The sequence below is a fragment of the Suricata suricatta genome, chromosome 8 (assembly GCF_006229205.1).
Source record: "Suricata suricatta isolate VVHF042 chromosome 8, meerkat_22Aug2017_6uvM2_HiC, whole genome shotgun sequence".
NCBI classification, from domain to species: Eukaryota; Metazoa; Chordata; class Mammalia; order Carnivora; family Herpestidae; genus Suricata; species Suricata suricatta.
Genome location: NC_043707.1, coordinates 124,886,597 through 124,903,618, shown reverse-complemented (window position 1 = coordinate 124,903,618; position 17,022 = coordinate 124,886,597). Strand labels below are relative to the sequence as shown.

General features: G+C 52.2%; 1 protein-coding gene across 2 annotated transcripts in view; it reads right to left on the bottom strand.

Annotated features, from left to right (window-relative positions):
- TCEA3 (transcription elongation factor A3) overlaps positions 1-11,317 on the bottom strand; it is a 35,740-nt gene extending 24,423 nt beyond the window's left edge. Inside the window, exons 1-4 of one of the 2 annotated variants that reach the window (XM_029947647.1) lie at positions 11,130-11,317; positions 5,386-5,448; positions 4,505-4,610; positions 3,904-4,042 (exon numbers count right to left, since the gene is read on the bottom strand). In XM_029947647.1, the coding sequence (XP_029803507.1) occupies positions 3,904-4,042; positions 4,505-4,610; positions 5,386-5,448; positions 11,130-11,198 (377 nt within the window). In that variant the 5' untranslated portion in view covers positions 11,199-11,317. The remainder of the gene's footprint in view (positions 1-3,903; positions 4,043-4,504; positions 4,611-5,385; positions 5,449-11,129) is intronic. The other variant, XM_029947649.1, reaches the window with a different exon arrangement.
- Between the last annotated feature and the right edge of the window lie 5,705 nt (positions 11,318-17,022).

Sequence of the window (17,022 nt, the reverse complement as noted above, 5' to 3'; positions counted from 1 at the left end):
TGGCTCTGTGCTGACAGCTAGCTCAGAGCCTGGAGCCTGCTTCAGATTCTGTGTCTCCCCCCTCTCTCCGCCCTTCTCCTGCTCACACTCTGTCTCTCTATCTTTCAAAAATAAATAAAACATTTAAAAAATAAAAAATCGCTGTAATGATCATTTAGTGGGGTTCGGGGATGGAGCAAAAGGAAACGCATGTGTTCAGGCTGCTGCCATTACCCAGATGTTTATATGGCTATTCTACAGGTCAGTCCCATATCCCATTTGGTATCCCCTCCCAATTGTCCAGACTCTAGACTTTCAATTTCATCCCATAAGACCCCCTTCCCCCCCATCCGGGTCCTTCATTAGCCAAGGTTCTCAGAACCTGCTCCTGACTTGGCCAGACCAGCCCGAGCATGCACACAGGGTGGGGCACTGATACAGGCAGCCCAGCAATATCCAGTCAACGTTAACTCCACACCTGGCGCCGCGGAGAAGCTCTGGGGATCCCTGCCAGCCAAACTTCTAGCCCCTTCGCAAAAACGAGACGCCCTACGGAACATTAAACGGCAGGATTTCTCCACGTAGCACAAAATTGCAAAAGGAACACAATGCAAGTAACAGAACATGAACAAGTATACAGACACAGTTGACAAGTATTGCATTTTAGAAAGCAGACTAGAGGGGCACCTGGGTGGCTCAGCCGGGTAAGCATCCCGCTCTTTGCTTTGGCTCAGGTCATGATCCTATGGTTCATGGTATCGAGCCCCAAATCAGGCTTTGCGCTGATAGTGTGGGGCCTGCTTGGGATTCTCTCTCTCTCTCCCTCTCTCTCTCTCTCTCTACCCCTTCCACACTATCTAAATAAGTAAGTAAATAAATAAATAAATAAATAAACGGGGGTGCCTGGGTGGTTCAGTCGGTTAAGAGTCTGACTTCGGCTCAGGTCATGATCTCATGGTTTGTGGGTTCGAGCCCTGCATCAGGCTCTGTGCTGACAGCTAGCCTAGAGCCTGGAGCCTGCTTCGGATTCTGTGTCTCCCTCTCTCTCTGACCCTCTCCTGCTCATGGTGTTTCTCTCTCTCTCTGTCTCAATAAGAAATAAAAACATTTAATAAAAATTTTTTAGAAATAAAACGAAAAGACAAAAAAAGAAAGCAGACAATAAAATTGGTGATGACTCTAGAAAATAAGCCAGAGAGAGAATAGAAACAAAAACCATATACCAAAATATTGAGTTATTGTCTTTGGGTGGTGGGAATGAGGGTGATTTTTCCTTCTTTATATTTTCCACTGTTTCTACAACAGATTTTTACCACTCTTACTTGTTTAGTTTTTTAAAATGCCATTATTTGTTTTGATCTCAAAAGCAATGTGAGATCATTGTGAAAAGAAACCCAACAATACAGATTAAAAAATTTTTTGTATAAAATAGAATATGAACCATTTCTTAATTATATTCACACAGATCTATTTTTGTGTTTAAAAATTTTTTTTACCGTTTATTTATTTGAGAGAGAGAGGAGTGAGAGAGTGCATGCACACGAGCAGGGGAGGGGCAGAGACGGAGGGAGAGAAAGAATCGCAAGCAGGCTCTGTGATGTCAGCACAGAGCCCAGTGCGGTGCTTGAACCCACAAACTGTGAGATCATGACCTGAGCCAAAATCAAGAGCTGGACACTTAACTAACTGAGCCACCCAGGCACCCTGCTATATTTTTGTTTTTTAAACAATAGTTTCAGGCACCTGAGGGACTCAGTCAGTTAAGCGTCTGACCCTTGGTTTTGGCTCAGGTCATGACCTCACGACTGAGTTTGAGGTTCCCCTCGAGCTCTGCACTGACATCACGGAGCCTGCCTGGGATTCGCTGTCTCCCTCTCTCTCAGATTCTCTCTCGCTTGTGCTCTCTCACTGTCTCTCTCAAAAGTAAATAAAAAAATCTCAAATAATTTTTTTAAAGTTTCATTTTTTTCATATGTAAAAATGAGTACATATTTATTGGAAAAATTAGAAAGTCAGAAATTCACAAGAAGAAGGGAAAAAACCCTCTCAATCCTACCACCAGATATAATTACTATTACCATCCTGGCATACATCCTTCTCGACTCTGTTCCTATACATAAACAAAAAATTCACTTAATTTTTTTTAACTTTTTTTTTGGAAACTCTACACCCAACGTGGGGCTTGAAGTCATGACCCCAAGATCGAGAGTCATATGCTCTTCTGACTGAGCCAGCCAGGGGCCCCTCACTTACTTAATTTTTATAAAAATGGGATCATACTATATGTACTAAATCGTACATACAGCGTCTCATAATACTTAGTGAATGTTTCCCCACGTCATTAAATGTTTTCCTACCCAGCACTGCCTCTCTATGGGGTTTGTTAACATACGAAGTGGTTTTTCAATGTGTGGGACTCTTCTGTGCACGGAAGGACGTTTAGGGTCCTTGCCCCCTCGGCTATTTTCACAACCCAAACAGGGAGTAGCCTAGAGGAGGAGCTCTCCCTTTGGGTGAGGTCTTTCCTTCCGTAGCATCATTCCCTAAAGCTTTTTCTGTAAAACATTTGTTTTATAGGATTATAATAAACATTCATTTAAAGTGGTTCAGATTAAAAATATTTCAGAAATGACAGTAGAAAAATATTATACATATAGTCTTTATGCTTTCATTTGGTTAATTCCTTTTTTTTCTAGTAATTTCTACACCCAATGTGGGGCTTGAACTCACATCCCCAAGATCAGGACTCACATATTCTTTGACTGAGGCAGCCAGGTGCCCCTAATCTGGTTAATTCCTTAACATGAAGTCCTTATAGTGGCTATACTGGGTCAAAAGATGTGTTCATTAAAGACATTGCTCTATCAGATGGTATTATCCATATTACCTACTATGATCTCGTACTATCGGAGATGATTCAGCTTTATCTAATGCTGCCTCCTCATCTGTGAGGTGAGCACATGCAGACCTCCAAACTCACTTGAGGAAGTAAGTGGTCCAGTCATATAGGGAACGGGCAGGATTTATTTCTACATGGATGAAGGCTTTGATCTACTATCACGGGTCAGGCATTTGGGTCTGTCTGAAAGTCATTGTGTTTGGGGGACCCTGGCTGGGTGGGCAAGAGGGAAGGGGTATGGAGTGGAGAAAAACACTATTCTCTTCCTCTTGGCACAGGTCTGGGGGGCTGACAAAGACTGGACTCCCATTGAGCTATGCCACAGCTGCGTGATCTCAGGGACGTCTCTGCTCCCCGATCTTCAGCTTCTTTGTCCTAAATGGAAATGTTGAACAAACAGCCTACAAAACACTTTTCTTTCTTTATGGTTAAGTAAGTTCCTAGCCCCCTTTACCTGGAGCTCTGACAAGGTGGGATGACGGCTGTGTTGCTAGGCAACACTGCGTCCAGCAAATGAGCCCTGATTGGTAAATGGCGGCTAGACAGGAAGGGCTCTGAATGAAATATAAATAAGAAGTAGGTAACCATAGATCTGGGGCTGCCCCAAGTACAGTGCATCTTGTAGCGGGTCACTGCCCTTGCTTGTCCTGGCAGCTCTGTATTCCAAGTCAGGGGTTCCCTCCCTTCAGCATTGTGGTGTCTTCACCCTGACCCTGGGTAGACCAGAATCTAGCTCTGGACGCTGTGTGGCTCCCCAGTAGGTGAGAAACGCCCGGGCCTGCCCTGCTGGCACACTGCACCTCCGGCCCCCGCATCCTTCTGGGAAAGCCAGTGCCAGGGTGGCCTGTTTGGGTCCTGTGAGTCTGTCTGACTGAGCCACAGAAGATCCGCAAATTGCCACCTCAGGAGATGAGGACAACCGCCACCTCCCAGGGGCGTGAGGATTACAGGAGTTCTATAAACAGAGACGCTAGCAGAGGACATGGCAAAGGGCGGCCCCTTCTCTCCATCCCAGGAAAAAATACCTGTCTTTGGGCTCTTCTTGTTTTTTCCTTGGTGGAGAAAGGCCTGCCTCTGGCTTCCAATCAGAACAGCCAAGCCCTTTTTCTTTCTTCGCTTTGTCTCTCTTCTCTCTTTTTTCTCCTTTGGGGGTTCCAGGGGAGTCTGAAAATGAAAGCGTGGCATGGTTCTCAAACTCAGCTCTGTCTCTGCAGAACCCAGCAGGATTTGGGGGAGCGAGGAGCAAAGGGCAGGAACAGGAGCAGTCGCTCATACCCCCAAGGCACCCCCCACCCACCACATTTATATGACATGCACGTCTGTGCACCAGGCTCAAACAGGGACACAGAAAGACATCTGCAGACAAATGTGTATATACAGACATGTGCTATATATATGAACACGCAAACACACAGAAATACACACATAGATAGGCACATGTACACAAAAACTCACACATCTACAAATGTTGCATTTGTGCAGACAAACACTGGCATTCCCCACTTAGCAGGTCATCTGTCACTTATTAAGTCATTCAACAAACATACACTGAGTGTCTGCCAGGCACGGTCCCCTCCCAGGCACGGGGAGAAACACACAGCCGAGGTCGCACTTGCCCCCTCTCACCCAGCAGCCGCTTCCAGTTTTTGATGAGGACTTTGGCCAAGGATACCACCTCCTTGTCTGAGCAGTGCTTGCGGACCCCATTAACGGCGACTCCAATCCTGGTTGTCTGCAAAGTGAGAGGGTCAGGGGCTGGTCTTGGACTGGATGCACTGGACTGGCCGCCCTAACTGGCAAGTCCTGCCCTGACTCAGCAACCCCCTTTACCCAGCCCCGGCCTCTCCAGAGCCCCAGCCCTGACCCATGGTCCTGGACCTGAGGCCTGGGCCCATAGCCCTGGTTCTGTGCCTGAGGCCCGGGCCTGCGGCCCTCAGTGAGGTCCACTGCCCCAGGCCCAGCCCCGCGCACCGACGGATGACTGCAGCCTCGGTGAAAAGCTGGGGTAGTGGTGGTTTGGGCTGCTGCTGAGGACCCCTACCCATTTCCACCTCCTGGGGTCTTTGAATTCAGGCTTCAGCTTAAGACCCAGCTCTGGCTACCACAGCTTGGACCTGTGCTGATTTTTTGAGAGCCAGGGGCTTCTGGTAATGTTCGGGGGCTGTGTGGGTAACACAGAAAGATCTAAACATGGGCGACTTTTCCTTCTCCCTGCATCACTGGCCTGTTGGATCCCACAGGCCCAGGGCCTTAGGAATCGGGATATTCAAGGAAAGCAACCGATCTTTCTCGCAGACTCAGGAGACCCCCTATGCTTGAAAGGTGCCCTGTCCCCACCTAAGTGCCTCAGTCTCCACCCTCAGAGCACAAGACCTCCCCCACCCCTGGTCCTCCCCTCAGAAAGCCCAGACTCCACCCTTGGAGGTTCCCCCTCCCCATCTCTCACTCCCCAGAAGGCCTTCCCCACCCCCCAGTACGGCCCCCAAGGCTTCCCACCCCCGCCCCACCTGGAGTAGCTGGATGGACATCTGACAGCTGTTCAGCTTCTTCATGAGGTCGAGGGCCCCTTCCTGTGGGAGGCCACAAGGTGAGGACGGAGGCCACGCGTCTGCCCGGGACCCCTTTCTGACCTTGTGTGGTGTTGGTGGGACAGAGGGGTGCAGGAGGTGGGGGAAGATGCTCCAGCAATGGGATACAGGGAGACAGGTGGCTGAAGGCCAGGCAAGGGACAGAAAGAGAGAGAGGGAGAGAGCGAGGGAAAAGATTCTGCCCCAGACCAGCTCCCTAACTTCATCTCCTACCACTCAGCTGGCCCCTCGCCCTTCTGAGCAGGGCCCAGCCCCAACAGGCACCCTGACCCCTGCCGTTGGTTCTGATGTTCCTCCTACTGGGCATGCATCCCCGGCTCTTCCTCTAAAATCAATCACTTTGGGGCCTCTTGTTACTGCTTTTGGTCTGCCTCCTCATCCTCACGCTTCCCACCTGGGAGCTTCTGCAGAGTGACGACCGTGGCTTTTTTTTTTTTTTTTTGCAGCTTTATTGAGGTGTAAGTGACATGCAATAAACTACACATGTTTGACGTTTGTGTACGCCCACGAAACCGCCACCACAATCAAGATAAGAACATAACCAGGGCACCTGGGTGGCTCAGTCGGTTAAGCGCCCCACTTCAGATGAGGTCATGATCTCACGGTTTGTGAGTTCGAGCCCTGCATCGGGCTCTGTGCTGACAGCTCAGAGCCTGGAGCCTGCTTCAGATTCTGTGTCTCCCTTTCTCTCTGCCCCTTTCCTACTCATGCTCTATCTCTCTCCCTCATAAATAAATAAAGGTTAAAAAAAAAGATAGGAACATAACCATCACCCCCCAGTTTCCTTGTGCCCCCTTGTAATCTACCCTCCTTGTACCCCAGCCCGGGCCCAGGCCACCATGATTCTGCTTCCCGTCACCTAGAAGCACGTGCATGTTAAAGGGCTTCATATAAAGAGTACTGCCTTGGGCTTTTTCATATGGCTTCCTTCACTCAGGGTAACTGAGATTCATCCACGTTGCTGGGTAGATCAATAGTTCTTTTTATTACTGAATTGTTTTTCCATTGTAGAGAGACACCACAATTTGCTTATCCATTCATCTGTTTGTCTGTTTTAACTTAAAACAATTTTTTAAAGTTTATTTATTTAAGTGATCTCTACACCCAACATGGGGCTCGAACTCTCAGCCCTGAGATCAAGATTCGCACTCTCTTCCGACTGAGCCAGGATTCCCCCATCCATCCACCTGCTGACGGGACTTGGGCTAGCTTCCCGTGGGGCCCACCACAAATAACGCTGCCAGGAGCATCATGTACAAGTCCTTGTGTGGACCTACGCTCTCATGGCATTTCACTTGGGTACGGAGGACTGTTTTAATCTCTGAAACCTCAGGGTTTAGCACATAGCCCAGTGTTTCCTGAGTGAATGAATAAAGCAGAAAGCGAAAGGTGGGCAGGGAGGGTGTGACGGGAGGAAAGGAGCCTCAGATTTGAAAATCTGCTGGCTGCCAGGCCCTGGGCCACTCCTGCCCCATTTCAGCCTTGTCTTTCCTACACCCACTTCCTAGAGGCCGGACCCTCCCCCTGGCCCAAGGTGGGCTTCCTGGGCAGAACCAGCTGACTATCCTGCATGCCCCTTGCCCTGGTCTCACTGTTGGTTCCAGCAGCCAATCCCCGCCCTGCCAGGCTTCCTTGCCAGGACCACATCCCAACGGGAGCCGTCTGTCAGCCCTCGGCCTCCCTTGGAACGTGGCTTATCTGTAGGTTTTTGGAGGCGTGACCTGTGGCCATGCATACGTGCACGTAACCCTGCGGGCTTGCAACTCAGCATCCGGCACTAATTAAAGGTTTGCTCTGTGCTGGGCACTGCTCTAAGTTTCTCACCTGCATTAGTGCCTTTAACACTCACACTGGCCCTGTGAAGTAGACACCATTACTACTCCCATTCTCACTGAATTCTTACCCCATTTTCACAGATGAGCAACCCAAGAAACAGGGAGATTAAATAATTTGCCCAAAGTTACAAGGCATCAGACTGGGATTCAAACTCAGGGCCTCCGGCTCTAACCTGCGTAGGTACGGACAAAGAGTTATCTAGACGTGCGCAATTACGGAATACCAACATGAGTAAGTGTGGGGGCACATTGGTCAACATTCAACAGCCAGCTCATAAGGGGAAAAAAAACACCTAATTTGTAGGCCAATTTCAAGCTACCAATGTGCTGATGCGGACACTGAACTGAAGGGGGTCCTGGGGAGAGGTGAGCAGCACCACACCGGGACACAGGGTTCCCACCGCATTGGTAGCGAAATGTAGTAACATAATTAGAAGTGATGGCTTTGCAGTGTGTATTACCTTTGTTTTAATTTTTTTATTTTAATTTTAATTTTATTTTTAAAAAATGTTTAATGTTTTATTTATTTTTGAGAGAGAGAGACACAGAATCCGAAGCAGGCTCCAGACTCTGAGCTAGCTGTCAGCACAGAGCCCGACGTGGGGCTGGAACCCACGAACACTGAGATCATAACCTGAGCCCAAGTAGGACGCTTAACCGACTGAGCCACCCAGGAACCCCTATTTTTTTTAAATTTTTAAATGACCTTTGTTTTAAATATGATTTATCTAATTGTAAGCATATCATTTAATTTTTAAAATAATGGCTTTACAAAGGGAATATAGTCACTATATAGAATATAGTGAATATAGTCATTGAACATAGTCAATAAAAATTTTTTTATGTTATATTGGAGAGAGAGAGACACAGAGCATGAGTGGGGGAAGGACAGAGAGAGACGGAAGCAGAATCTGAAGCAGGCTCCTGGCTCCGAGCCGTCAGCACAGAGCCCAACGCGGGACTCAGACTCAGGAGCAATGAGATCATGACCTGAGCCAAAGTCGGACGCTCAGCTGACTGAGTCACCAGGTGCCCCTGCAGGCAATGGTATTTTAACCGCATTGTATGGTGACAGAGGGTAGGCAGCTACACCTGTGGTGAGCATAGCATGATGTAAACAGTTGATGAATCACTATGTTGTACACCTGAATCCAAAGTTACAACGGGTGTCAACACTGGTCAACTAAAAAATAACACAACCGTGGCTGTATTTAACAACCAGCTGGTCAAATTGCTGAAAAATCAACACTGGATATTAAGCTGGTTCCGGCCCGTCAGCGGGGGTGTGTCCCCGGATGTCACACTGCATAACTGGGTCCTGTTGGAGAAGAGCCGTGAGCCTCAGCGTAGCCCGGCTCGCGAAGCCGTGTGCAAGAGCGGACGTGTGTGTCCTCTCTACGTACTTGGATGGGGTGTGTAGCCAGCAGTATCTTGAGTCCGTGTGCGGAGCTGTGAATGTGCGAAGCACAGTGTGTCTGTGGGTTTCTGTGGGATGATGCCTGTGTTCTATCCTCTGAATGGGAAAGTGTGGCTGTTTGCTGAGTCCGTAACTTTGCAAGGATGGGGGTAGCTGTGCTGCGCACACATCCGTGTGTGTTCCTGTGAACGTAAGGGTCGGTGTGTCGATCACATCCGTACCGGTGCTGCGTCTCATGTGCAGTTATGTGCCCAGATGCGCGTCTAGCTCGTGCTGCGTGTGGCTGCGTGAGTGCGGTTACGCCTGTCGTGTGGAATTGCGTGTTTGTGGGGCTGGGACTGTCTGGTGTGTGTCTGAAGCTGCTTCGGTTGGCGCGAGCTCACGGCATCTGACGAAAGCCTTAAGAAAGTTGCTGGGATGTAATTGGCAGTGAACCCCAGGCCTGAGCTGCAACGTGGAGAACCCCTTTTCATACAGGAAGTGTGTCCTCCTCTGCCTAACCACTGCTGGGCGGGCCCACTTCTGCTCCCAGAGCAGGCTCCACCTCTGCCGGCCACAGGCCCAGAGCTCTGTGCCCGTCCAGATGCTGCCAAGAGCCCAGGCGCAGACGTGGCTGCAGACGAGCTCTGTTACAGAGACCCAGGGGCCAGAGTTGCCTCTTTTCTTGAGAGAGCTCTGGGCACTTCCTCAGGATTCGGTCCCAGGCAGATACAGTTTCCTCTTCCCATTTCACAGAAGAGGAATTTGAGGAAGGAGCGAGAGGGAGGCCAGCGCAGGTGGCTTCCTCCTCAGCCAGCGCTCTACTCCCCAAAACTGCCTTTCCTCTGGTGTCTCCGTGTCCTCTACTGCACCCAGGAGTCCAGAATCTCCTGGACCAAGTCTGGAGTCAGCAAGGGACAGGACTGTGATGTGGAATTGAGCTCAGAAGACCCGGGCTGAGCTCCGTCACCCCCAGTTGGGAAAGTGCCTCTGACCTGAGGCTCAGTTGCACTGGTTTTGGAGGACCCCCGAATGGGGGCGGGGAGGAGGCTGGGGATGTATTGGTGATGGGTTCCCAGCACTCACAGGCTGTGTCTCTAACTCTTACCAAGCACTAGTTCAAGTCCTCCGGGGGCTTTCCATCTCCTCCACCCTCACCCCTGCCAGCAGAGACACTCCTTCCCCAGAGATAATCTCATCTCTTTCTGTTTTTTTTTTTTTAATCATCTCTTTCTTACAGATGAGGAAACTGTTGACTCAATGAGGCCAACTCATTGTCTACGTTAGCGCCACTTGACACTCGATTGGACTCTTCCCTCTTCCCTCCTCTAAAACTTCTCTTAGGTTCATTCCTTCCCCCAAGCTCCTAGAGTCACAGAATGGGCTGGAAAGACAGGACCTCCTGTTCCAGCACCTGGCTATGGATGGTGGGACTGGAGGGCCCTGATACAGGGTTGAGGGGGGGCAGTCCCATGGGCTACCCTCTCCTCTCTTCCCTCCCTGGGTGTGCCCAGGCCCTCTCAGACCCAAGGCCAAGTTTGCTCTGGCCAGGCACCCTGGTGGCCTCCAGCTTGAGGCAAAGATCACAGGAAGGATCAAACATTAACTTCGAGTCAGCCTGAGAGTCCAGCCACCAGCAGGTAGGGCCCTCAGTCCTGATTCCCCTCTGGGTCGGGCTCCTCCTCCCCAGGCCCGGGACAGCCCAGGCCTCCAGCCCGGCCCGGCCCCCTCCCCCCGCCCCTCCCCAGGGAGCTACGGCTGCCCAGCACCTGTTCGGCCCCGCCCGCCCGCCCGGGGGCCCCACCCTGCGGCCAAGTTAAGGGAAAGTTGCAAATAGAACCTCTCCTTGAGCCCAAGCTGTGAGGTTGTGGGATCGGAGGTCCCTTGCTGCTCTCCTCCATATCCGCTACCGCTACTGGGGTGAGGGAAGAGGCGGCTCAGCACCCCCTATCAGCTCAAGTTTCTTTGCCCCTTCTCGGGCCATCCAGGATTTTGTAAACCACCCCTCTACCCCGTTCCCACTTCCTCCCGCCCCGCTGTCAACACCGCCACTCCCCTGGCTTTGCACACGCCCTGAGTCCCAGGACTCTGAAAGTCCTTTTCCAGGTCCGGGTCTCTTCGCTCGCTTTCCCAGGCCCGGCACAAGCTACCGAGCGCCCCTGAACCCCAGTTGTCCAGAGGGCATGCATAAGGGTCGTCTTTGGGGCCCCGCACGATCCTGCCGAGCGCCCTGAGCCGTGCACACACCCACCCCCGGGGGTCTCCAGCAGTCCCCCAGGGCGCTGAGCCCGGTGTCAGCTGCGCCTCCCTCGGGTACCCGAGTCCCGCACGCGCCTCCCGGGCGCGCAGCCAACACGCGCCCCGGGACACCAGGCTCGCACGCGCCTCGCCTCCTGGGGGCGGGGGCTGTGGCCCAAACTCTGCAGCCTCACCGTGTTCTTCCTGGCCACCATCTTCTCCAGCTTTCTGGCGATCCTCAGCAGCTCCTCTTCCTGGCCCATGCTGGCGCACGACGCCCGGCGGGGCGAGGGGCGCCGGGGCTGCAGGAGGCGCAAAGGCCGATGGCGCGCCACCGCGCGGGCCCCAAACCCACGGACACACACGCCTGCGGGGGCGGGGCTCTCCCTCCACACCCCCTCGGCCAGCCCGCCTCGGAGGGGGAGGGGTGACGTGCTCTAAATATAGACTTCAAGGACTTGTCCGGGCAAAGTTTGCCAGCGCCGGCGGGCCAGACCTGCAGAGAGGGACGAGGCTTCTGCCGAAGGGACATTTGGGAAGGAGTGCTCTCTGGCAAGTGGCGAGGCCGTGGTCCCCGGACCCAGGTGGCAGTCGCCGCGCGGGGGGGCGCTCTGGGAGGAGTCCTGCCTCCCGCGGCCGTGCGCGATCACAGCTCAAAGCTGCGCGCCTATGTCCAAGTGCAGGCAACTTGGTGCCCTCGGATCATATTTCGTGCACGATCGTTAAATCCAACTCTGCTGTACCTCCTGCTCACTCATTCGTGCACAGGGCTGGTGGACACGCGTGGATCCAGGCCCTCTGTATCTATTTTGTTTGTTGCAGTGACGTTTTGGCATTTCTAACAAGCTCACCCGAGCGCAGTGGGCGGGGCTGACTCCCGGACTGCTCTCTGAGCTGCGAGGCTTTGGGAGGTTAGGTGCACCAAACTTTGAGAAATCCTGACCCGGGGGCCTGGGTGCCCTTTATTTATTCAGGGTCAGGCCACTGCCTCCCCAGTGGGATTGGGTCTGGCAGGGTCATCTCAGGTGAAGGAAAGGAAACAGAATTGTGCCCCCGCAGCTGTGCACACATCTGGGTTCCAGTGGAAGGACCTTCCAAGTGTCCCCCGCAGACCCAGGAAAAGTCCTAAACTAGGGAGCTTAATTGACACAAAGTTATCCTCATGCAGGGGAGAGGTGCTGAGGGGACCTGAGGGGGACGCATGACACGTGGCTCAAAGCCAGTACAGAGGAGGGCACTGTGGCTTGTGGGTGTTCAGCGACATCTCCAGACTCTCTTGAGAAAACTAGAGGACTCTGATCCAGCCTGGGTCACGACTCTTGGGTTTCTGACTGCTGCTGTGTGACCTGGGATGGGTTGGTTTCTCTTTCATTTGACAAATGCTTTTTGAGTGTCCAAGGAACAAACATGACAGACTAGTCCCAGCACGCTTGAGATTCAATCTATGGGCAAGAGAAAACCGGAGCACATTTGGACACAACTCTGTATGATCACCACTGGGGCGAGGGTCAGGAAGGAGGGGAGGATACTTTAAGGACTCATATGAGGGGGCCTGTACCAGTTGAGGTGTCATTACCAGTTGAGGTGTCGTCTGCTCTGAAGAAGCAAAGTTTAAACTTTGGGCAGATGTGCAGGGTGGCAGTTGAGGGGAGGAGGAAGGGAGTGTTCATGTAAGAGATGAAGAAACATTCATTCAACATGTATTTATTGAGCGCCTACTATGTGCCAGGCAGTTCTAGCCCTGGGCTTCCAGGGAGGAACAAAACAGTCCTCCTAGAGTTCTGAATGTGCAAAGCTTAGGGATGGGGCTGTGCTTGGCCTGTCAGGGTTGGAAGAGAAAAATTGCTGGGGCTGTAGCACACAAGCAGCTTGGGGACAGATGGGACAGAAAGCCAGAGGTGGGTGGGGTCTGGCTACACCAGCAACGTGGACCACTTTGAGGTGAGACTATCAGTCTGTTGTGTGGGAAGGTCTCTTTGCCAACCAATCTCTGGGTTGGTGGGACAGTTGTCTACAGTTACTTAGGATTACCTTTTTAAAAAAAGTTTATTTATTTATTGAGAGAGAGAATGAGCAGGGGAAGGGCAGAGAAAGGAGGAACAGAGGATCCAAAGTGGGCTCCGTGATGACAGCAGAGAGCCAGCAGAGAGCCCAATGTGGGGCTTGAACTCATGAACCACGAGATCATGACCTGAGCTGAAGTCTGATGCTTAACTGGCTGAGCCACCCAGGATTGCCTTAAAATTTTTTTTAATGTTTATTTATTTTTGGGAGACAGGGTGCAAGCAGGGGAGGGGAAGAGAGAGGGAGACACAGAATCCGAAGCAGGCTCCAGGCTCTGAACTGTCAGCACAGAGTCTGATGTGAGGCTCAAACCCATGAAGCGTGGGATCATGACCTGAGCCGAAGTCAGATGCGTAACCAACTGAGCCACCCAGGTGCCCCCAGGATTGCCTTTTTAAAGCAAACATTTGATTTTCCTCAAACTTCCATACAGTTCCCACCCTGAGTTGAATGACATCAAAAGAAGATGAGATTCCTACATCATCAGGGCTCAAAGGACCCTAAAAAAACATCAAGTGCAACTCACTCATTGTATGGATGGGAAGCCTGAGGCGTAGAGGAGCCCAGGGTGGCCCTGCTCAGACATTTCAGACTCTGTTGGTATCCGCCATATTCCCTCTGTCTCCCTGCCCTCACTTGGAGGTCACAGCAGGCAATTCCTAGCTGCACCTCCAAGACCCTCTCACGTCTCCTGAATGAGGGCTTCAGAGCAGGCTTGAGGTGCTTGGGAATGGACACCCCTAGGAAGGACCCCTCATCCAGCGATAGACCACACTTGGTGGTAAACACACCAATCTTTTCACTTTCAGTGGGACAACTTGAAGACGTGTTCTTACTTATTTATTTTTAAGTAATCTCTATGTCCAACATGGGTCTCAAACTCACGGCCCCGAGATCAAGAGTCGCACGCTGCACCGACGGAGCCAGCCAGGCGCCCGAAGACATGTTCTAATCAGCACAGTCTCTCAAAGGTCCTAAGAGAAGTCCCAGTTGTTCCCGGGGGTAGCCCCTCGTTAACACAACCTCTACTGCTTTCGACCTACTGTTCCGCTCCCTGCTTCCTTATTACGCTTCCTGGGATCACCTCACAAATAATAAATGATTGGCCCCTGAAGCTTTGTCTCAGGGGAAACCAAGCTGAGAGAAGGGCTGTGGCAGACCGAAACCGAGAGTCTCCTGACCCGCACCCCCCCGCACCCCCCCCCACCGGCCCCGCAGCATGCTTCCTCTGCACCAGTGTTTCTTCACCTGGGCACCATTCGCATTCTGGATGGGATAATGCATCTGCAGGACGCTTACCAGTGTCACTAACCTCTAGTCACCAGATGCCAGTAGCGGCTTCCAGTTGGGAACAGTAAAAAAAAAAGGCTCCTGCATTGCCAAACGTCCCCTGCGGCAAAATCATCCCGGTTCTACACCAGGCCCAGCTCCCTCAGCAGGTCCAGAGAAAGAATTCCAGGCCCTAGAATTCCCACCTCCTTCCCTGTTGCTCTCCAGATCACATAAATGAAACCATTGGAATTTAACCAAAAAAAAAAAAAATCTTTTATTAGAGATGAGTGAAATAACAAGTCTGAGATGAAAAAAACCAGACACAGGAGGCTCAGAAGGCCACACTGCCCCTGCGTGATCCCAGACCAGGCAGGTCTCCATCCAGGGGACGCAGCCCAGCCTCCCGGGGCCAGGCTGCTTCGTTGGCCATTGGCACCCTCCCACTTCTCCGTGCCAGGGCCTGACACCCAGTGCCCATCAAGCTGTGTTAGACATTGATGATGGCTTAAGTGTACCTGTTTTCTAATATGGGGCTAGAAGTCATGGTGGCGTTTCTGGCAAGGGGAAGCAGAAACTTTATTTCCTGCTCTCCCATTCCCATTATTCTCCTTCCTCCTTTCTTAGCTCTTTCCTCCCCCGAGACTGGAAGGCTCCTGAGTTGACCAAAGGAAAAGGAGAGAAGCGAAGATCAATCATCCCCGACCATTCCTTTCCTTCCTGCTGAACCAAGGGGAGCAGGCCACCGGGGGTTAGTCCTAGGCTACTTCCTGGCTAGGGAGCACAGCACAGGTGCCCAGGAAGGTCGCACTGTTCCTCGAAAGGAGTCCTCTTCAGAGTATTTATTTAACAGCCAGTGTGGCATAGGCATGAGCACCGGCCAAGCAGAACGCATGCAAGCTACAGACAGCGCAGTGTCTCATCTGTGTATGGCAGCCGATCGTCTGCCCCTGGGCCGAGGACCGTCCCCTGGAGTCTAGCCCAGCCATGGGCACCAGCTTCCTAGCAAGGGACCCCTGTCTTCCTTGTGTGACATCTGGACGTAGAGAGAAACTCAGGAAAGGAGTCCTAGACGAATGAGTGTCCAAGAAGACAGCCCTTTGTCTGGTTAGAATCCCTGGTCTGGACATGAAACACGATGAAGGTGGGCGGTCTTACCCTTACGGAGCCCCCAGGCTGATAGAAGAAACAGAGTTCTGGTCTGATGACAGGCTGAGAGTTCTCGAGGCGGAGAGTAGCTCCAGCACTCAGGCCCAGCCCTATGGCTCCCTGGCCTCCGGGCCGTGATGGAATATCGGGAAGGAGCCACCATCGGCCCTAACATGGAGGGGCAGGGTCCTGGGCGGGGGCAGGGGACCACGGCAGGGAGGAAGGCCAGCCACAGAGGCACAAGGGACAGAGAGAGCAAGACCCCAGAGAACGGACACCTCAGTTCTCCAGTCTTGTGGGCTCAAGGCCTAGCTCTGACCACTGGGGTCCAAACATGGGGGTGGTCCAGGCATGCAAAGGCCAGCAAGGAACTAGTCTCGCAAAGACCGCACAGAGTTCCAGGAGAATCAGATTCTTGAGCCCTCTCCTTCAATGAAGCCAGCCTGGGGATAGAAGAATGAAAAATGACATTTTCTAAGTACCTATATTATATATTGAAAAAAATGTTTAATGTTTATTTATTTTTGAGGGAGAGAAAGACAGAGCATGAGCAGGGCAGGGCAGAGAAAGAAGGAGACACAGAATCCTGCGCAGGCTCCTGTGCTGACAGCTTGGAGCCCGATGCGGGGCTCGAGCCCACAAACTGTGAGATCATGACCTGAGCTGAAGTCAGACACTTAGCCAATTGAATCACCCAGGAGCCTCATCTAAGTACCTTTATTATATACCAGCTGTTTATCTCACTCAGTTTCACCACCGCCCAGTCATGGATGGATAAAATTATCCCCATTTAACAGACAATGGAACATTTAAAGAAATGAAGCCACTTTTCCAAGGCCTCCATCCTCTGAAGCCCAGCCTCTTCTAAGTATGCACGTCTCAACAGATACCTGATTGTGGACACAGATTTGTGTCCGGTGCCTGACTCTGATAAGACTGAGGATGACGGTTCCACAGGAGACCCGGCTCCCGCCCCTGCTGGGTCCCGCTCCCGGCACTGACAGCCACGGGCACCCCTGAGGAGTCCCCGGGGGGACAAAGAACAGCAGTTTTAAATTCTCAGCCCTACTGGCTCTGTCCTGTGCCCACTCCCAGCTCCCCAGCTAACTCGGGGTAGCTGTCAGGGACTTTGTGATCCAGCAGAAGGAAGCTGGATTAGGGATGACAGCTCTTGCCTTGTCCCTGTCACATGCCTCTATGCCTCGGAGCTGGCTGTCTCAGCAGATTGCTACAAGGGGACAGTTAGGCAAACTAGGGGCCGGTACACAGCCACCCTTTCCTGCCTCATCGGCAGGGCAGTGAGACCTTCTCTGAGCCTCCAGCCCGGCTGACAGGGGTTTGCTCCTTCCCCCTGGGAGGGAGGCCAGGGCGTGGGCCTCATCACCTCTGCCACCCCTCAAGGCCTGGGCTCTCCCCAGCTGCGTGTGTCCTGGGCTGCAGTGTGGAAGGAGGGGGACACCAGGGCAGGGACTGAACAAATTGTGGCCACCTGCTCTCATATGTACCCTGGCCACAGGAAGAGGTCGCCCACCCCAGGTGCCTCCTGTTGACCAACTCTGCCTTCCACGTGTCCTGCCGCTGCCCCTCAAACCAGGGTTCCAGAGC